This window comes from Erythrolamprus reginae, chromosome 3 (assembly GCF_031021105.1).
Source record: "Erythrolamprus reginae isolate rEryReg1 chromosome 3, rEryReg1.hap1, whole genome shotgun sequence".
NCBI lineage: Eukaryota > Metazoa > Chordata > Lepidosauria > Squamata > Dipsadidae > Erythrolamprus > Erythrolamprus reginae.
The window spans coordinates 225,024,415-225,047,007 of NC_091952.1; the positions used below are offsets into that span (position 1 = coordinate 225,024,415).

General features: G+C 36.6%; 1 protein-coding gene across 4 annotated transcripts in view; it reads right to left on the bottom strand.

Moving 5' to 3' along the window:
- The window catches only part of RUNX1T1 (RUNX1 partner transcriptional co-repressor 1), a 210,804-nt gene that overhangs the window by 80,407 nt on the left and 107,804 nt on the right, over nucleotides 1-22,593 (bottom strand). For all 4 annotated transcript variants that reach the window (XM_070748033.1, XM_070748031.1, XM_070748032.1 and 1 more), the window contains 2 exons: nucleotides 7,461-7,598; nucleotides 717-958 (listed from right to left, as the gene is read on the bottom strand). In XM_070748033.1, the coding sequence (XP_070604134.1) occupies nucleotides 717-958; nucleotides 7,461-7,598 (380 nt within the window). The remainder of the gene's footprint in view (nucleotides 1-716; nucleotides 959-7,460; nucleotides 7,599-22,593) is intronic.

Below are 22,593 nucleotides of genomic sequence, written 5' to 3' on the forward strand. Positions count from 1 at the left end.
TTTCGTCCGCCTTTAATAATTTTTTTTTTTAATAAACTTTGAAAAATAAAGATGGTGAGTAATAATCTAAATGGTTGCTAAGGGAATGGGAAATTGTAATTTAGGGGTTTAAAAGTGTTAAGGGAAGGCTTGTGATACTGTTCACAGCCAAAAATAGTGTATTTACTTCCGCATCTCTACATCGCGGAAATTCGACTTTCGCGGGCGGTTTCGGAACGCAGCCCCTGCGAAAATTGAGGGAACACTGTACTGCTTTCTAACCACTGCACCACCATGGCTCCCAAGAGCTAAGAAGACACCTGATCCCCTTTTAATGGTCACAACCTTGTGCTAACAAGCCCATAAATTAAATATCTGTAGTGTGATAAAGTACTTTCCTTCTCTGTCCTAAAATTCCAGTCATACTATGTGCAGGATAGTTCTAAAATAATGAAACAGGAAGATTTTTTTCAAGAGTATTATGGAAATCCAGGGTTCAAACAGGGTTCAAAGATTGGGCAAATCATTAGGATTAAGACTTACTTGCCTCAACAGGATAGCTCAGGCTAAAAACACTTCTTTGAGCCCCTTGGAAGAATGCTGGGGTATAAATGAAATAAATAAAAGGTAAGTACCACTTATCTTCTTCTCAGGTACATAAAGAAAAGGGAAGTTTCAAGGGAAGTCTGAAGAGAAAGAAAGAAATCCACAGTTATTCAATAATTTAATTCACTTACCACAAGTCCGAGCACAAGGGTACGTACTCTCTCCCCAATCTCTGGTGAAATGTCATTGCCAAACTGCTGTAAAGTTGTAAGAAATCTCTTCAGTTTGCTAAGCTGCCGAGCTCCACAAGCTGGTGGTAATTGCTGATTAGCCAAAGATGAGGAAGAGGAGGAGGATGGACCATTGCTAAAGCCATTTGGTGGAGAAGGAGCCCCATTCAAAGCTGTTGGTGAATGGCTCGTGCCATTAGTTACTAATAAAGAAGAAGAGAAAGACACATCGTTAGAACTTTTTCAACTTCATATTTCCCCAATTTAGAATGTTTCTGAAGGCAGCATTTTGTACAAATAAGCAAAGGTGAAAACAATGGTTTACAGCAATTGGACAACCATTTATCCAAAATGGTATAGGGCAGTGATGGCGAACCTTTTTTCCCTCGGGTGCCAAAAGATTGTGGGCAGGTGCTATCGCGCATGCGTGAGTGCCCATACCCATAATTCAATGCCTGGGGAGGGCAAAAACAGCTCCGCCCCAGAGACCCTCTGGAGGCCAGAAATGGCCTGTTTCCCAAAATCTGGTGGGCTCAGTAGGCTCATGTTTCTCCCTCCCCATCCCTTGGAGGCTCTCTGGAAGCCAAAAACACCCTGCCAGAGCCTCTGTGCAAGCCAAAAATCAGCTGACCAACACACACATGCATTTTTTTTATCTATCTATCTATCTATCTATCTATCTATCTATCTATCTATCTATCTATCTATCTATCTATCTTTCTTTCTTTCTTTCTATCTATCTATCTATCTATCTATCTATCTATCTATCTATCTATCTATCTATCTATCTATCTATCTATCAGATTTGTATGCCGCCCCTCTCCGCCGACTCGGGGCGGCTCACAGCAATAATAATACAATGTAAACAAATCTAATATTTAAGTTAATTTAAAAAACCCCAATTTAGAAACCAATCATACATACTAGCATACCATACATAAATTTTATAAGCCTAGGGGAAGGGAAAATGTCAATTCCCCCATGCCTGACGACAGAGGTGGGTTTTAAGGAGCTTATGAAAGGCTAGGACGGTGGGGGTAACTCTGATATCTGGGGGGAGTTGGTTCCAAAGGGTCGGGGCCGCCACAGAGAAGGCTCTTCCCCTGGGTCTCGCCAAACGACATTGTTTAGTTGACGGGACCTGGAGAAGGCCAACTCTGTGGGACCTAACTGGTTGCTGGGATTTGTGCGGCAGAAGGCGGTCCCGGAGATATTGGAGCTGAGCTAGGGCAATGGCTTGCGTGCCAGCAGATATGGCTCTGCGTGCCACCTGTGGCACCAGTGCCATAGATTTGCCATCACTGGTATAGAGTTTCCTGCCCGAGCAGAGGGTTGGACTAAAAGATTTCCATGGTTCCTTCCAATTTCATTATTCCATTAGTACACTAACTTGTTTTCCTAAATAGTAAAGATGCTGTAGATAAATTGCAGTAAATGCTTTAGATTTCGAAAAAGTGTTGGGCAATGTCTCTCTCTTATTAGATTCTCAGAAACAGGCCTGTGGATTCTTTGAGTGATTACTTACAAGTTCCCTATCCTACTTGACTTCAATTTAAAATTGGGGTACCAGAGGATTAGCTGCAAAACCACATCAATCATAGTAGACATTTTACAAACAATCAATCCCAGCTATTTTTTTTTAGGGTTCCTCCAACATGCTTTCAAAATCCAAATGAGTCTGTCAGCTCTTTTTCAGTCCTAACATTAATTTTACCCTGAAAGAGAACAACATATTGAATGATTATATATTTTTCTGTATATTTTAAATAGGAGGCAAATATACAGCTTCCTATTATCTTTCAGGAGTATATAGTTTTGCAATTATAATTGTTGGCTTCGATAGGAGCATGATACATTTTAATGGAAAGAAAACCTGATTACCAAAGTAAGCATTCTGTTGAAATGTACACATACATATATAAGTATTCATTAGATTGAAAGTTGACCTTTCTTCCAGATGATTAAGATGGCATACCTAGGAAACTCTTACCACTCTTTTTTCGAAACATCCTTATGGAGTTTATCCAAAAAGACTTTTAGAACCAATAATTACTGTTTGCATAATGTTGAAATTTTGTGGGTTTAAAATAAGGAACCCAGCACATTCCTTAAAACTGTGACTCAAAACTTGTATGTTTTTAATTTTCTTTCTTGGCTTCCATGAGAAACAATAAAAGAGAAATGTTTCTTTTTAAAAAATGTGTTTGCTGTCTGATCGCAAGTTCCTATAATTCCCAATTGTGTGGATTGTATGGCTCTATGCATAAAACCCCATAAAACCTGATTCCTGCACATGTTGCAATATGTAATGTGTGCAGGTTTTCAAGACTATGCTTTATTCTCTCGCATGAATTGACTGAGCAATTTTCAGGATGTGATTTTCTTTTTATAAAGGATCTCCTTAATGTATAATGAAATATTTCAGACTCAGAAGATTTAAACCCAAGTGAATAAGGCTCTAATGATACTCATCTCATAACAGTATAGAGTAGTGATGACGAACCTATGGCACAAGTGGCATGCAGAGTCATATATTTATTTATTTATTTATTTATTTATTTATTTATTTATTTATTTATTCATTCATTCATTCATTCATTCATTCAGTCAGTCAGTCAGTCAGTCAGTCAGTCCAATACACAATGAGGGATTTAGTGGGTATATATCTATATACACATAGTAAAATACATAATGAAGGTTATAGAGGAGATCCTCATAGTAAAATATATCTAAGAAATAATAGAAAAAGAAGATATAGGAATAGAACATATAAATGAAAGAATAGAAGAAGAGATATAGGAATAGAAGAAAGGTATAGGATATATAGGAGATATAGTGCACTTGTACTCGCCCCTTATTGACCTCTTAGGAATCTGGATAGGTCAACAGTAGATAATCTAAGGGTAAAGTGTTGGGGGTTTGGGGATGACACTATGGAGTCCGGTAATGAGTTCCACGCTTCGACAACTCGGTTACTGAAGTCATATTTTTTACAGTCAAGTTTGGAGCGGTTAATATTAAGTTTAAATCTGTTGTGTGCTCTTGTGTTGTTGTGGTTGAAGCTGAAGTAGTCGCCGACAGGCAGGACGTTGCAGCATATGATCTTGTGGGCAATACTTAGATCTTGTTTAAGGCGTCTTAGTTCTAAACTTTCTAGGCCCAGGATTGAAAGTCTAGTCTCGTAGGGTATTCTATTTCGAGTGGAGGAGTGAAGGGCTCTTCTGGTGAAGTATCTTTGGACATTTTCAAGGGTGTTAATGTCTGAGATGCAATATGGGTTCCAAAGAGATGAGCTGTATTTGAGGATGGGTCTGGCAAAAGTTTTGTAAGCTCTGGTAAGTAGTGTGAGATTGCCAGAGCAGAAGCTACGTAGGTTTACAACTCTTGAAGTCTTCTTGGCTATATTGTTGCAGTGGGCTTTGGCACTTCAATCTTTTGTTATTCGTATACCAAGGTCTTTAACCGAATGGGGATTATCTGTGATAATTTGATTATTCAGTTCGTATTTGGAGTTCAGATTCTTTTTGAATCTGAATATCTGAATATCTGCTGGCATGTGAGCCATTACCTAGCTCAGTTCCAACCAGCATGTGTGTGCTGGCCAGCTGATTTTTGGCTTGGACAGAGGCTCTTTGAGAGTGTTTTTGGCTTCCAGAAAACCTCCAGGGGGATGGGAGAGGGCATTTTTACCTTCTCCTGGCTCCGGAGAAGCCTTTGGAGCCTGGGGAGGGTGAAACATGAGCCTACTGGGCCCACCAGAAGTTGGGAAACAGGCATTTCCTACCTCCAGAGGGCCTCCGCAGGTTAGGGGAAGCTGTTTTCACTCTCCCTATGCATTGAATTATGGGCGTGGGCACTCGCGCATGCGCAACAGTGTGCGGGCATGCTCTTTAGGCACCCGAAGATAAAAAGGTCTGCCATCACTGATAGAGAGCAACAATATCATGAAGCAAAACTCTCATTATAAATTCACTGCATTACCTTTAAAAAAAGAGAAATTTTATGGATAAGTTTCTAACCTTATTAATTGATTTCAATTATTTTAACCATAACGAAAATGTTGAAGTAGATGTTATAGTATAGTAGTATATTAAGAAATCTTAAGGATAAGTTTTTTTGGTCTTATCATTGATTCTAATTATCTTAATTATATTGTTAAAATGGAAATATAGAAGTAGATGCTACATTATAGTAGTATATTAAGAAATTTTATGGAAAAATTTTTAGTATTACGAATTGACTCCAATAATTTTAATTATAATGTCAAAATGGAAATATCGAAGTAGATGTTATATTATAGTAGTATACCATGAATTATCTTTCTGTATTGATCTAAATTACAATTAGTCTTCTTTTCTGTATTAGTAAGACTTCTATGCTTAGCGGAGCAATGGTAGCTCCTTTAAATATTAAATGTTGTTTGTCTTGTTTGTCTTAAAGAAAAATTAATAAAAATATTTTTTAAAAATAAATAAAATAAATGAAAATATTGAAATTTAAAAAAAAAGAATCTGTCACCAGCCCAAGCTTGCCATAATCACACTGGACTTTTGAAAAGTTATAAAAAGGTGAAACAAATTCATTGAAGACCTTACACTTTTTGAAAATACAGTCTGAAACACCTTGAAGGAAGTAGCAATTTTATTTTTGCTATTTGTGTGCGAGTGTATGCATGCACAACCTTCCCCTTCTAATCTGAAAGAACCCGTGTTACATATTTTTTTAATATCTTTACTTTTTGAGGTTATAACAATACTTTTCAGTTTTAAATTACCTCTCCTTAATATAGGGAAATATGAGAAAGTAGAGTTTGATGGATTTTTTTCTGGCACTGCTCCTATCTGAGCATGTATACAGATGTTACTTATCACAATATATTCTAAGAATAGGGAAAAAAGCAGACAGCTGCTGACAGTGGGGAAACAATGCTTCTGAAAATAGACCAGGAAAAACAGAAATATATATCCCTGTCATTACGTTAGAGGATTTGGGTTACAATTATTACAAACTGTGGCAACTACTTTCCAAGCTAAATAGTTGTCGAGCTGCTTTTAAAAATGAGTGAGCTTTAAATCTATCACAATCAGGCTTATAAATATACCAATGTAATAAATTGGAAATGGCTAATTCAGTTGTCAATTCTTATTCAGAATGCTATAATGTAAAGTCTTAATAAGTCTTGATAAGAAGTATAAGCAATGCTAGAAATCTATAAAATGTACGGGAAATTTATTGATTGATCGGTTGATTATTGAATTTGTATGCTGCCCTTCTTCGAGGACTCGAGATAGCTCACAACATGTCGAAAAACAATATACGGTATACATAACTAAAAAATCCAATTAATATACCGTAACTAAAAGTTTAAGAAACACTGATGGAATTAAAATCATCCATTACCATTCACACGTCGAAACATACTACATTTGTCGGCCAGGGGGCGAGGGTCTAATGGCCCCAAGCCTGGTGGCATAAATAGGTCTTTAAGTTTTTACAGAAGGCGAGGAGGGTGGGGGCAGTGCGAATCTCCGGGGGAAGCTGATTCCAGAGGGCCGGGGCCCCTACAGAGAAGGCTCTTCCCCTAGGTCCCGCCAAACAACATTGTCTAATTAATAGTTTAATTCGTATTACGACTCTTGGTTTTAGAAATTTTTTCTCTTATCTTTTGCTATCCCAAAATGAGAACATGAAGACCAGAATAAAGATAAACATTTTGCTGCAGCTTCACTTTTCTTATCAGAAACATATATAGAAAAAAAGTACAGTGATCTCTCAATTTTTGCGGCTTCAAACTTCTCGAAATGGCTATACCACGGTTTTTCAAAAAATATTAATTAAAAAAAACTCCACGGGTTTTTTTCTATACCACGGTTTTTCCTACCCGATGACGTCATACGTCATCACAGAGTCACTTCTCTCTCTCTTTCTCTCTCTTTCCTTTCATTCTCTGCTTCAATCATTTTCTCATTTCTCTTTTTTCTCCCCTTTTTTCTATCATTTCTCTCTCTCTCTCTACCTTCCACTCTCCCCCTCTTGCTCTCTCTCTCTCTCTTTCTCCCTCTCTCCTTTCTATCTCGCTCTGTCTGTTGCTCTCTTTCTGTGAGAACGCCTGCCCCGCCTCTCCTGCAGCCCCCTCACTGACAGCTGGGACGAAAGCACTCTCAGCTAAGGGACTGTGAGAGGGGCGGGCATTCTCAAAGCGCTCAGAGCGGCTAGCGGCCGAATGAGGAGGACGAGCAGCCGTAGGCGCCATCACTGCTGCAGGAGGACCCGTGCCCAAGAAAGCCGGTGAGAGGGGCAGATCGGGTGAGGGTCGCGGCGAGGGGGCCGGAGGCGCTGGGGCAGGGGCGGCCGACATTCAAAACAATTGTTGCCGGCCTCCGCACTTTTGTCGCTCCCCGCCCCCAACTTCAAGCCTGGCTCCTTGCACGGCCTTGGAAAAGGGTGTGCGGGGGTAGTTTTTCGCTGTCCATAGCCAAAAATGATGTTTTTACTTCCGCATCTCTACTTCGCGGAAATTCAACTTTCGCGGGCAGTCTGGGAACGCGAAAATCGAGGGATCACTGTATAATTATATGTTGTGAGTGAATTACTTTATGTGTAAACATCACTCACAAAACACCAATAATTCTCGTTGTTAGGAGATAGTTTTATTGTTCACTTTATTGAATGTACTTCTATTGGTCACTGAAGTTTCTGCCTTACATGTTGTGGGTGTGAAAGAACTGGTTCTTGGAGCTCCTTGGGTAGTTGGGGGAGGAGGCATTGTTGGAGGGGTCAGCCTGGATTGTGTCTTCACATCCACAGGTGAATCTGGCATCGTGGAATGCTTCTCAATCCGATCTGTAATAGATTAAAAAAAAATATGTGGTGAAATAGGTGCATAAAACAACCCAGACATACAAATATATTTTAGGATTGGATAACTTTTTTTTAATTTGAAAATTTAATTTTATTGAAAGCAAACCAGAATTATCCTTAACGCTTCTATAATTGAGTTCAGGTGGTGTTGTCGCTGGAAGAATGATGCTTGGTATATAAAGAAATTATAGCCTTAATAAGAATACCATTCATAACAAGTGAGAAATGATTCTTTCATGAAGATCAGCTACACAACACCTTTAACATTTGATATTTACTCTATTTTATTTTCCTGGCACTGCTATTCTACGGCCAAACACTGTAAATAAACATGTGGAGGTTAGAAAGATCCAGTTCTTCGCAATTAAGAATTTGGATTGTACATACAAGGGCATATTCCACCAGTTTTCCTAGTGCATTTCCCAGCCGCCCCGAGTCTACGGAGAGGGGCGGCATACAAATCTAATAAATAAATAAATAAATAAATAATAATAATAATAATGAATTAGAGAAACATAGAAACATAGAAGACTGATGGCAGAAAAAGACCTCATGGTCCATCTAGTCTGCCCTTATACTATTTCCTGTATTTTATCTTACAATGGATATATGTTCATCCCAGGCATGTTTAAATTCAGTTACTGTGGATTTACCAACCACGTCTGCTGGAAGTTTGTTCCAAGCATCTACTACTCTTTCAGTAAAATAATATTTTCTCACGTTGCTTTTGATTTTTACCCCAACTAACTTCAGATTGTGTCCCCTTGTTCTTGGCTTCACTTTCCTATTAAAAACACTTCCCTCCTGAACCTTATTTAACACTTTAACATATTTAAATGTTTCGATCATGTCCCCCTTTTTCCTTCTGTCCTCCAGACTATACAGATTGAGTTCATTAAGTCTTTCCTGATACGTTTTATGTTTTCCACCATTCTTGTAGCCCGTCTTTGGACCCATTCAATTTTGTCAATATCTTTCTGTAGGTGAGATTTCCAGAACTGAACACAGTATTCCAAATGTGGTCTCACCAGCGCTTTATATAGCTGAATCACAATCTCTCTCTTCCTGCTTGTTATACCTCTAGCTATGCAGCCAAGCATCCTACTTGGTTTTCCTACCGCCCGACCACACTGCTCACCCATTTTGAGGCTGTCAGAAATAACTACCCCTAAATCCTTTTCTTCTGAAGTTTTTGCTAACACAGAACTGCCAATGCAATACTCAGATTGAGGATTCCTTTCCCCCAAGTGCATTATTTTACATTTGGAAACATTAAACTGCAGTTTCCACTGCTTTGACCATTTATCTAGTAAAGAATAAATCTAAATTACTTTTAATAAAAAATTAATCTGCGATTTGGCTTGCTATTACTACAGGTAATCCTGTTACGACCACAATTCTTGCCCCAGTTGTTAAGTGAATCTCTGCAGTTGTTAACTTAGTGACACAGGTTATTACGTGAATCTAGCTTCCCCATTGACTTGGCTTGTCAAAAGGTTGCAAAGCCTAGTCACATGATATTGCCACTATCATAAGTATGAAACTAGTTGCCAAACATCTGAATTTTGGTCACATGACCTTGAGGATTCTGCAATGGTCACAAATGTGAAAAACCATCATAAGTCATTTTTTTGTTGCTATATTTTGCTGTTGTATGTTTGAATAGTCACAAAACGAACTGTTGTAAGTCAAGGATCACCTATATCTTCTCCCTTGCTTGAGCTTACAGCCAAAAAAAAAATACCACTGAATACAGTACAAGCAATCATGTATGACTATATCCCTGTACTGAGTCATGTTTTACAATGAAGCAGCAGCCAATACTTCTAAGCTAATACATTTAAGACCTGATGTAAGATACATTCTTATTAAGTACTCTTAGTGAAGTAGCGTGTAAGCATGCCATAAAGATGTTTTATATGCCATTTAAAGAGGTCCTCTAATGCAGTGTTTCCCAACCTTTTTTGAGCCGCGGCACATTATTCATATTTTCAAAATCCTGGGGAACATTGAACGGGGCGGGGGGGGGGCTCTCTCTCTCTCTTTCACTGTCTTTTGCTATATGTCTCTTTCTTTCTCTCTCTCTGCCTCTTGCTATCTCTCTTTCTTTTTCTCTCTCTCTGTCTCTCTTTCTCTCTCTCTCTATCTCTCTTGCTATGTCTTTCTTTCTCTCTCTCTCTGCCTCTCTTGCTATATCTCTCTTTCTCTCTCTCTTTCTCTGTCTCTCTTTCTTTCCCTAGGAACTTCGCGGCACACCTGACCGTGTCTCGCGGCACACTAGTGTGCCGCGGCACACCGGTTGGGAAACGCTGCTCTAATGTACATCACTGTTAATTAATTTTAAAAGTCACCTACAAAACTAGATAGTTCTCTGAAGTTTCTATATTCCTGAATGTAGCTCATGATTACACAATATTTCTCATGATATTGCTAGATCAGGGGTCCCCAAACTTGGCAACTTTGGGAATTATGGACCTCAGTTCCCAGAATTCTTTAGCCAGCACAGCTGGCTGATTGAAGTCCACAAATCCAAAGTTGCCAAGTTTGAAGACCTTCGTGCTAGATTAAGTGGCATAGCAAGTTAGTATTTTTCCTATACCTTTCCCCCCCTGTGCACTTGATACATGCACATAACAAGCAACCTAATAGCTGTAAAGTCTGTGTACAGATGAAAGCATTTACAAAGCACCACATATAGCATGGTTAATATTCCACATAACGCCTGGAAATTAACTGCGTGATTTATTCTTAAACGCAGTGGATTGTTTGAATTTCTTGTAGTCTCTGAATCATCAAATTTGATATTTGAAAAAAAAATCTAAGATTCTTTAATCAGGGACGATGTTATATGCTTTGCAAACTTACTAATATAAAAATGCTACATTTTATAAGAATGTTGGAAAAATACTGTATCAAGTTATCTTTGTTGATAGAGAAAATTAGTAAACATAATGTGCTATTTGGACTTCAAAAATCTAACTAGCAGTTAATAGAAATCTCTATGGAAATGAAAAGGCAAAACATTTTTCATATTTCTCTCTTTCATACCCCAATTGTTTATGTTGGTTGTATTGATGGTCCCTTAGCCACTTTCCTTGGCAGAAGAGACAATATTAAGATGATGCTAAATTTAATAGCATTGAATTAAAAGCCTGTGTAAGAAGTGTAATCATTAAATGACAGCGACTGAAATATGAGCCCTTAAATAAAGATTTGATTTCTTGTATGATTTATTTTGCAGCTCACAATGGGTAAAACATTTTTTTTTTAAAAAAAAAATCATTCTATAAACCTTTGTTTTAAAAAAAATCAAAGGCACGATAGGACAAGATTAGTGAAAAAAAATATTATTGGATAGCATCCAAAACAATTAAATCCAATGGAAACCCCACTGAAGTGAGTGGTTAACAAAATGAAAACAACTTCATGTTTGAATTTGTCACAAAACAACCTTGTTTTTGAATTTGTCACTTTCAGGAAAGAAACTGCAATCTGTAGCAACTGTGACTCCTTCAGGTTATAATTTTAATTCAATAGACAATCAAGCATTTATTTTTCAAATTTTCTTTTAAGAGAAAATAGAATTTTGCAATAGAAAATAAAGACTGGGAATCTTCACTTTATTTTCAGAATTTACCAGAGTTAACCCTTTTTTTATAGAATTAAACCTAAAAAGATTTAAAGCACTTTGTAAACTGTGGGACTAAGTATTAAGATATGGATGAAGATGAGTGTTGTAAACAAAACAAAGTTTCCTAGGGGGGAAATGACTTGGCTGATACTGTGACCAAATATTTAATAGACAAGGTAAATAAATACAAACACCACAAGTTTGGAAACGTTAATTGTTTGCTGCACTCACCTACAGCCTCAGCCGCGAGAAAATAAATAGCATTTAGCCTACAATGCAACACAGGAAAAGTGGCATGGCAGGGAACACGAGCTTCCTAAATAAAGGCAGATATTTCTGCCATGCCAAGAAAGGAGAGAGAAGAGAGACTAGCCAGAGCTGCCCAGAAGATAACATTGGCAACGGCTGGTCCATCTGTTTTGCATTCTGCTAACACTTATGCTGAAGTGTTGGAAAATGTATTCCAGGTACACAGATCCAAAAACATGTGTGAGCCTGGACGTGAACAGAGAGGGAGCGGTATGTGGAGGAAGGAAAGGAAGTTATATTCCAGTTGTGAAAAGGTAATCACAAGATATCCCTCCAATTCAATTCCTGGGAACTGAAAAAGTAATTTCTTTCTCTTTACAACACAACTGGCAGCACATTGCCTCCCATTTTAGAGCAGTTGAAAAATGGGTTGACCTCAAAAGAGGAAGGAAAAAAAGAGGAAAGGAAATTGTGGGTGGCCTGAATGACTGCAAAGTCTTCAAGGTAAAAGATCCATTTATTATTCCACTAGACAAGTGATGTATTAGTTGCCCTGCATAAAGTCTTCAATTAATACGAGAGTTGTATTTTCCAACCCCTTGCAATTTCCTTCCCCTTACTATGCAACCTTCATCCTCAGATTATGTTGGGCAAGGTATAGGACTGTAAACCACTTGTTAGCAGTATTAGTATTAGTTCATATATCATAATCTTTATAACCTAATTATAAATTAATTAGTAATTAGCATTATTGAGTATCATAAGAATGTTTGGTAGATTTATAAACTTCTATTAGCTCCCAGGGTTTCAAAGAAATACTTCAGTTGCTGGAATGGGGTTGGGCAATCATATAAAAGGAGACTTAATTTGGATAATTCTGATACCTTGTAAATGTGTAAAAAATGATAGAATTGAAGAAATGAAAAATCTTAAACACTATAACTATATGCTACATTGGACATATTAAAAGAGACTTTTTAAATATGAATGAATCATTGGTCATAATTATATGTATTACTTTGAACAGAACTAGAATAATGTACACTATCATGATGGAAATCTGTCCATAATGCCAAAAGCAATCACAAAACTTGAGTTATTTTAGACAGTGTTATTACTTTTTAAATCTAACTTAAATCTAACTTTTATTTTGAAACATAGGAGATGTACAAAGATTGTAAATTTGCAAATGGCAGCTTTATGTTTTTGTAAATGTACTAATAACAGAAAAAAAGCTATTAGGAAGTGGAACCTAGCTGGTAAAGGTGGTCAGAATTTCAATGTTAGGTGTTCTAATCACCAGATCAAGTTATATTTAGGTATGAAGAGTTCTCAGAGAAGGGCAGCATACAAATCTAATAAATAATAAATTACTACTACTACTACTACTAATAATAATAATAATAATAATAATAATGAAAGAATGACTATTTGCAACTATTTTAATTCAAATTCTGAGACCAATAGATTATAGGAAAGAAGAGAGATGAAGCAGGGGGCTCACATGGCATCCCCAAAAACCTCCTCCCATTTTATCGCAAGCTTTTCTTCAATTCCAATTGTTACTTTTTCAAAACAAATTGACCTTCTCCCCACCCAGCACTAGAGGGCAGAAAGAAAAAATGATAGCAATCTTGATAATTTCTTTCTAATACAACCAATAGATTAAATTGGTCAAGTTCTGCAAGATTATGGCAATAAATGGTCATAATCAGAAGGATCTCATAAAAAAAACCAATTTCTCAAAATAAAAATAGGAGTAATCGATGGTTGTCCTTTGTTTGTAGAAGTCGTCCTTTGTTTGGATAATCCATTTATTTTGAAAAATTAGTTATTTCCTGTCTTCAGGTGCTCTGGAGAATAATTGTCTCCTTTTTTACAGCAGCCCCTGAAATATTGGAGCATACCCACGCTCTGAAATTCTTTGCCAGGAGTAAATTAGCATAATGTCAGGGCAAAATATTATTTGATATGTGACATTTTTTTTTAACTTTTACTCAAATCTAAGAGCTGATTGAAATAGGAAACAGAAGATATGAGAATATCAATAATTTGCTGCCCAATCTCACGCTGTTAAATTTCCCAGAGGGAAGAATGGGGAGAAAGATATCTGAAGTGTTTAATTTGTTTTATTCTTAACTCTGGAATTAAAGTTCTCATCTTCAAACTAAAGAAAAACATTAATAAGTAGCATTTGAGACGTGTTTTATTTACCAATTATATTGAGAAATATTGAGGATACAAAGTATTTTGTGCAAATATAGATTGAAGGCAAATTAATCCCCAAATTCAGAGAAGCAGGCAAATGGGAGAAAACAGTCAGATTTTCTCTTTCTTCTCTGCTTCCTTTTTACTTTTTGTTACTTAACAATGGGTTGCTTAAAGATTAATTCACTGTCATGTTAGTAGAGATAACATGATTAGCTTGGCTAGCTATTATCATTAAGCCATAGCTATAGTGCTATTGCATATGAAAAATCTCAACTCAGGTACTCTTTAACATGTCATTATATGTTACCCTATATGCCAGGAGTGTCACACTGGTTGGATCCAGCCCAGGGGGTGCTTAGATTTGGTCTGCAGGGCTGTCCTGGAATAACAGAATAACAGAGTTGGAAGGGACCTTGGAGGTCTTCTAGTCCAACCCCCTGCTTAGGCAGGAAACACTACACTTCACAAGAGCAAACAGGCACCTCCGACATAAGTAACATTGAGCTGGTCATGCCCACCTCGGTCACGGCCCAGAGGTCACACAACCCAGAGGTCACACAACCCTGATGTGGCCTTTAATGAAATTAAATTTGACCTCCTGCTACATGTTGTATCATTTTAGAACAATTAGTCAAACCAGCAAAGATGCCCCGAGTCTTCGGAGAGGGGCGGCATACAAGTCTAATAAATTAAATTAAAGATCTGGATGGTTTCTTGGCTATAATGACAGTAGGTGTTTATTATATGTTGTTCCCAGCTGCTATTTTATGTTACTTATAATATTAAATTGTTTTGTTTTTCATTGTTGGCCACCAAGAGTCTTGCAATAAATTAATTATTTCATTGAAATAGTATCACATAAGAATGTTTTTTTAAAAAGCACATCATCAGTTTTTCTTATTTGAAATAACCATTTAAAACTATTGAAGAAATAGAAAAATGTGCTTTAGAAGTCAAGATGATTTTTTAAGGTAACAGTTTTGATATTACAACTTATCTCAACAGACCTCTATGATACGAAGCAGACATACATGTCGTCTCTTTTTCTTATAGACAGACACAGAGTATATTGTTGTATATTATAATAAGCAGAGATTCTGTTTGTATCAGGCTTCATTTTTGTCTACAGTAAAATATCTGCATCAACTGAGTTGTGTGTGAATTTACCACCTAGGAAACCAATTTCAGAATAAGGAGCTTACGTCCTAGATTTATAGTTACGGTACATGAAATTGAAGTGTGATACTAGATGATATAGCAATTAATCACTCATGAGTACAATAAATACACAAATCTCTGCACCTTCTTTTGAGTGATCCAGCACCTGAATAAAATTCTGTGAACATCAACTCAATTGTAGTCTAACAAGAAGCATTCCAAACACCATGATTGATCCATAATTATTTTGAGACTGGGTGTGTAGGGCAATGAACTCAAGTTGGAAACAAAACTGTTTTTCTTCAGATGTTCACCAACAATATTTCTTGCTTTTTTTGTAATAAGAATTTATGAACTTATTATTTCCTTCTTTCCTTCTGATATTAATAACCTGAAATCTTACCTACAAAAGTTTGGCATACTTCTCCATATGTCAAGATTTCTCGGGATAGTATCTTACCAACAACACAGGACAGGTAAGTAACCAAGACACTAGGATTTAATTATGGTAGGATCTAACTGAGGTCACTGCAATAGTCTGACCTATTAAGGGCACAAACCAAAATGTCTACAACTATTGGCACCGATGGGTCAAGGGTCTTGTCTTGTGAAATTCTAAAAAAAAAACAGACTCAGCAAAAAGGTAACACAATAATTTAGCTCTCTTTGCTGCAAAGTTCAACCACTGTGTTTTGCTTTATGTAAGATCCTTATGAACTGTAAAAAAATGTGTGCTGCATTTTAAAACCTGAGAAACAGCCAATTTTTCTAACACGGCTTAAAGCCAAGGAAATAGATTTGGTTGAAACTCATTGGCTTTTGTTCCTGCAATAAATTCATGATGAGAGTAGATGGCGAAATAACAGCCCAAATCCAACCTATGCACTCACAACCCTTTGGTAACAGGAGAGCCTTAAGATAAATTCATAAAATATGCTTTAAGTCTGCACACATGTCCTCCATTTGTTTTGTATTATATTTTAAAAATGAAATATACATTCTTGAACCTCTTCTAGCAGCAAAGAGCAGGAAGCTGTGATTTAATCACAGAAGCATTTTGCCCCACTCTAAATTAAAGAATGCTGTAAAACCAACTTTAAATTATGACGTCTCTTCTGTGGATTGTTTTCGTTTCTGACACTGAGCTGTTCTTTGTCATACATTCGGTTCTTATTATGGGGATTATTTTTAACTCTATACCTAGCTTTTAGATGAACTGCTATATATACTGCAAGTGTTTCCAACTTTATATAAAAAATAAATATATACAAAGAAAGAAATGACTAAGAAAATGTGTCCACGGTACAGGGAGAAAAAAGGCTTTTATAGCCAGCCCATTTAAAAAACAAGATAGCTTTTCATATATATTTTAGCTTATATGGAAAACATCCAATTCAAGCGCATGAGGGAAGGGTGATGTATGGAACAAAATATGGAATATGTAAATACACAACTGATGCTTTTTCAATACCCAATTTAATGTCAGGCAGTTCTGCAAGTGGTGTGGTTTCAATTTCCTCTTTAAAATAAAAAAAAGTAGGATATAATAAGCAGTGGCATTTACTTTACTGTTAGCTAGTATAAGGAGTTCCAGATGTATGTCCAGGCATAAAAGATTCTTAAAAAATACTCTTTACTGATTCATTGTGAGAACATGTTTCTACTAACTTGTAGAAAATTAATATAATATTTATAAAGTTTGCTGAATTTATCCATTTTTGGTTTTTTTGGACATCCCATTACTTCAGAATGTACCTCATCAATCAATTGTAAAGTTTTAATTCCTAAAATATGCAAAACTGATCTGACACCCAAGAAGGCATAAAGTGATCTGGAAGTCACTTTAATAATTGTGTCTGTGGCTCACATGAGTGTACTAAGCATCCTATTTGTTTTGTCAGTGTTACAGACTAAATATAGTGCTACATCAGTTGAGTTAGATGGCAAATCATGAACCATGATTATAGGAAGAATTATGATTATATATACAGCAATTGGAAACAAGGATTTAAATGCTCCAAAATGTATAGGCAGATGAGTTATCATATGTTACAATTAAGAATATAGACAAATTTTAAAGCATTTTAAGGAAAGATGAATGAAATGTTTGTTATACTATAGGCCAACCTAGACTCTTCTTGATAAATAAGGCTGCAAGCTAAATGTGAAGACAACTGAGGTGTAAGGCAGAAGGGATCAACAAAAGATGATGCTTGATAAGACTACTATTAATGGATAAAGACAGCTTTAAGGCATGGCCTTAAAAATATATTTACAGTGTTCCCTCAATTTTCACGGGGGATGCGTTCCGAGACCGCCCGCAAAAGTCGAATTTCCGCAAAGTAGAGATGCGGAAGTAAATACACCATTTTTGGCTATGGACAGTATCACAAGCCATCCCTTAACACTTTAAACCCCTAAATTACCATTTCCCATTCCCTTAACAACCATTTACTCACCATTATTACTGGTATTCACCATTGAATAAGACACTTAGTAATCCTGATATTTATAAACATAATTATTTATTAACAATAATTATTTATTTGCAAAAATTATTAGTTTGGCGATGATGTATGACGTCATCGGGCAGTAAAAAATGTGGTATAGGAAAAACCCCGAGAAGTATTTTTTAATTAATATTTTTTGAAAAACCGTGGTATAGGCTATTCGCGAAGTTCGAACCCACGAAAATCGAGGGAACACTGTACTGAACATTTTATAGAACAACATTTAGAAAGGTAATTCCTTTTGCCAATGATAACAATTCTGTACTTTTCCCCAAAAGATCAGGGAAACATCATAAGAAAGACACAAACATGAATGAAGAGGAAAAATGTAATCATTCCTTTTAGATTGTATATCAATTATGAGATATAGGTTCTACCTCAACCTCTTTTGTTCCAACACCATCTCCAAGACAAACAGTTTTTGACTCCTCATTTGTGAGCCAATCTGACCCTACAGTCTGAAATTATGAAACTAACATGAGTTTACTATATATATAAAGCAAAAAGAAAAGAAAAAAGAAACTGGGATAAGAAATTGATTTTACACAAAAGGTTTGACTGCTAACCACTAAGGAGCATACAGTATTTGACTTGGAATCTTATATGGGGCTTCTGACCTCTTGTATTCTTTTGTGCACGGAAGCCTCCTTAGCTCATATACCTTTTGTTGTGGTTGGCTCTGGCCCAGCTCCTGCCCCAGGGAATGGGGAGGTGGATGCAGGGGAAAATTCAACATGTCACAGGCCTGTGTTATTGCCAACAGAATCAGTTCAGAGTTTAGTTTCCTCAGACGAAGAAGAAGGTGGGAGTGACTCGGCAGAGGAGGGCTTGGCACACAGCCCAGGCAGTCAATCTCCCTTATCTTCCGTTGATTCAGATGATGACATTTTGGACCCATGCAAGCGCAGAATTATGCGTAGAAGAGACCAAGTAAGAACATATTACAGGAAATAAGGGAGGCCACCTGTGTTTGGGTGGGGCTCCAGTAATTAGGGCTGCTGCTATAAATAGCAGCATGTGGGTTTGGCCGTTGTGGAAGAATATCTGATTGGAGTTCGTCAGGAATCTTGTGTTGCTGGACTTTGTTGCTTTTTCACGCCTTTGAAATCAAAGCAGAGCAACTTCGTTGGAAGAAGATGGGGTGTGAAGTTTCTTCACAGCTGCTAGCTAAGTACTTAATGACTGCTTAAGGGAAATTGTACAGACTACCTGGTTGTTTTGGGAAGAGTGCTCTTTGCAATACAATAAGAGTGATTTGTTTATTTTGAATTTTGTGATAAAGAACATTGTTTTGAATTTTCAAACGTGTGTGTGTCTGAAATTTGTACCCTTGAATTTTCGGGAGGCTCCTATCAGAGAGCCCGGCAGAACATCTTTCATGTTCTCATTTATGCACTATCCACTTTCCTGTTAAGGAGTTCAAGAGTGTGTACATATAACTTCCCTCCTAATTTTTACACAGGACCATACCTATAAGTTAAGTCATACTGAGACACATGCCTACAATAATTCAGTGAGTTTCTGTGTCTGAGGATAGACTAAGACCTGGATCTCCCGATGCCAATCCAATATTTTATCTATTATTTATACTGACTTTCTTTTTTGACCAAGACTCCAATACAGAGGACGCAAGGAAATAAACTATACTCAACTTGCTAAAGTCCCATATGGGTGGAAGTAGAACAGTGCAGAAAGCATTAACAGTGCAATTCTATGAACTTTTAATAAAAATATCGACCAATTTGTTCAACAATATTCATTTTGTGGAAAAGTAAAAGGTGCTAGAAACTCATATGTTGCAATTACTATAAGCAGAGACGGACATTGATGTCTCTGGTAATTTAAATTAATGTCAATAAGAACTCCAGTACTGTGTAATCCTGTTCATGAATATTTTTAATGTACTTTTAGGAAGCTTGCGGTACAGATTGATATTTGTAAGAGGAAGGGATATATAATAACTGCCTTTACTCCTTAATGTAATTCATTCGTTGATTTAGAAATCATTAATTCATAAACGTAATTCATTAATGTAAGAATCTTTAAGTGGGCCATTTGCAAAAGGATATTAACTGAAATAAAGGAAACAAAATGGTAGAGAGGTAGCTTTAAGTAGATGTATTGATTACTATAGTCCATGAAGGAATTTAACTACATAGGTTTACACAAAAAAGCAAAATTAGCATTAAATAAATTAAAGCACCTGATCACAAAGCTTTCCCTAACTATTCCATTCACATCTTTTATAATATTTACTTAAATATGCTAATTTGCTTGACCTTGGTGGTGAGTGGCTAGAGTTCAGTACTGCAAGCTACTTCTGCTGACTGTAGTTCACCAGTTCAAATCTCACCAGGCTCAAGGTTGACCCAGCCTTCCATTCTTCCGAGGTGAATAAAATGAGGACCCAGACTGTTGGGGGTGACATGCTGACTCTGTAAACAGCTTAGAGAGGGCTGTAAAGCATTGTGAAGCGGCATGTAAGTGCTATTGCTATTGTCTTTAAAATGTCATTTAACATTATCAATATTTATATATTGTACCCAGGGATAGATTCCATTTTTTTTTACTACTAGTCTGTGGTCGTGGCTTATTTTATGGCCATGGCTTGTTGGTCATGTGATGGTAGGTGTGGCTTCATGGTCATGTGACTGGGTAGGAGTGGTTTTGCAGTCAGTGACTGGGTGATCATATGACTGGGTCGGTTTGGCCAACTTGACATCACTCATATCAAGGGTTAGGGATAGGGTGCCTGGCCTCTCCTCAAAGGCCTCAACGAGATACAATTTCTCTGTCTATTTACTACTACTGAACATCCAAAATATAATATTTAATCCTATGTACATATCCCGTACATGTACAGGCGCACTGTGTATATATGTCATTGTACACAGGCACACAAAAAGATACATTATCTACTATATATACTGTATGTGTATACATAGAGACAAAGACACACACACACACATACAGCTCTTCTAAAACTACACATTCAACCTCACTGCATTTGGTATTTACCATAACTTCTGTACACTAGAACATTACATATGCCTTCAGATGTACTTCCCTAGCTTGCACACCTTGTTAGATCCAGGAAATCTCATGGATTGAGTAAAATATAAATATTTTATATTAATCCAATAAATTCAACAAACAAACAAACAAACAAACAAACAAACAAACAAACGGTGAAACTCACTTAACAAAGCTCTTGGCTTAATTTTGGGTTCAATTGTGGTAATAAGTCAAGGTCTATCTCTGCCTTCCTCTGCATGCCAGCCTTGTCCTAGTCTTCTTTCTGGCAATTTACCTCTCTGTTAGAGGCATCAAAATAATCCAGACAATGTAAGGTTTCCTGCTGCAGCAGGGGGTGGACTAAATGATCTCCAAGATATCTTCTAGCCGTAAATTTCTGTGGTGTTTCAAAGTGTCTTCTGAAGCCACATCTAGTGGCAGGGTTTGTGGTGCTTCCTTCCTCTTCTTCCTTTATCTCTCTCTCTTCCTTTATTGTATATTGTTCATGGTTGTTGTTAGCCGCCCCGAGTTTTCGGAGAGGGGCGGCATATAAATCCAATAAAACTTAAAACTTAAACTTAAACTCTCTCTCCCTTCCTTTCTCTCTTTATTTTTCTTTCTTGTATCTCTCTTCCCTCCCTCCTTCCTTCCTTCCTTCTTTTCTTCCTTTTTAAAAGATGGCAGCATCCATGGACTGCCACCGACTGATCTAGTTTGATGACATCATCATGACATCACCAGCAGGTCTCTACTGGTGTGGGCAAACTGGTCCAAACTGGTAGGAACCCACCCTGATTGTACCAAACTACAGGTTTTGAACAAAGTTTGCCTGCAATACTGCATTCTATCCAATATGCCACAGAGTTTCTTATTATGGTAATCCATTTATAGATGTTCCATGAATTATTATTTAGTATTTTTAATACAAATGAGAAGTGATATACTTGGAAGAATTTATAACCAAACATTTTCTTTGTCTCAAAGACAGCAATCACAATTAAAGTACTGTAATTGCAAGTTTGGAAGAAATCACAAAATAATTTACGAATGTAAATGTTATTAACAGGGTCTACTACATAATGCTCACCTACTGTATAAGAATGCCAAGTAAATTGTTTAGATATCCTTGTCTTTATTTCAACTAGAACCAAGTTAACTATTAAATTAGCATGACAGTATAAATTAAATATCCATCAATCTAGGAAAAGCACTTATATTTCATACAGGAGAATCAGGTAAACAGAATTTATTAAGAATAGTAATAGTAGTGATGGGGAAAGTGTAATGATGGATAAAGAGAAAGAAAATGGATTGACATCTAAGAGCAATATTGCTATCAGTGACTGAGCTCTCTCATATAAAGAATATTTACAAGCCACAGAATAGCAACCTCATGAATAGTATTACCCAGTGAATCAATTCTATGGAAAGTTATATATGAAAACATGTCAACAATGATAACATTGCTGGGTAGCCCAATAGGAGTATCTTTCATTCCAAATTTTAATGTTGGCAAGCCAAGCTTACTCCTCTCTGTATGTTTTAATGAAAATATTTGAAATAGTTTCTGGGCATCAAATTGTATGTTCTGTTTTATGACTATGTAATATTTTGTTAAAGCATTTTATTTCTAAAATGTATTACATTTATTTTGTTTTCATGTTGGTAAAATACTAATTGATACTACTACAAATGGTTTTCAAAAAAGGTGGTTTACACATATTGTGAAACAAATAGTACTTAGTAATAATTAATTTTAAACGGCCGTCTATTCAAATGAAATTATAATGCAGAGAGTGCAATATTTTCTCTTCCTCCTAATAATTGTAGGTGTTTTCTTTTTTAGTGCTGAATAACGTTAAAATCTGGTTTTGAACAATAATAATGTTTGCATAATGCTTCAAAAATAATTTTTAATTAAATTGTCAAATACCTGAGAACATTTTTTTTCATACCTTCTAACATTTTGCAGAATAACATGATACACATATTGAAGTAACTTAAAAATGGGGAGGGCGGAATGGCACTGGGTAAGGCAATAGAAAGATCGAAGGAAGCTGGAATTACTTTGGCTTAGTTATGATAAGAAACTGAAGCCTAAGATTTCACAGAAAATGTGGCCTAGAAGGAGGGAGACATATACTGTGCAGAAGGACAGGAACGCAAATACAGAATCATTTATGGGAATAAGAAACATTTAGAT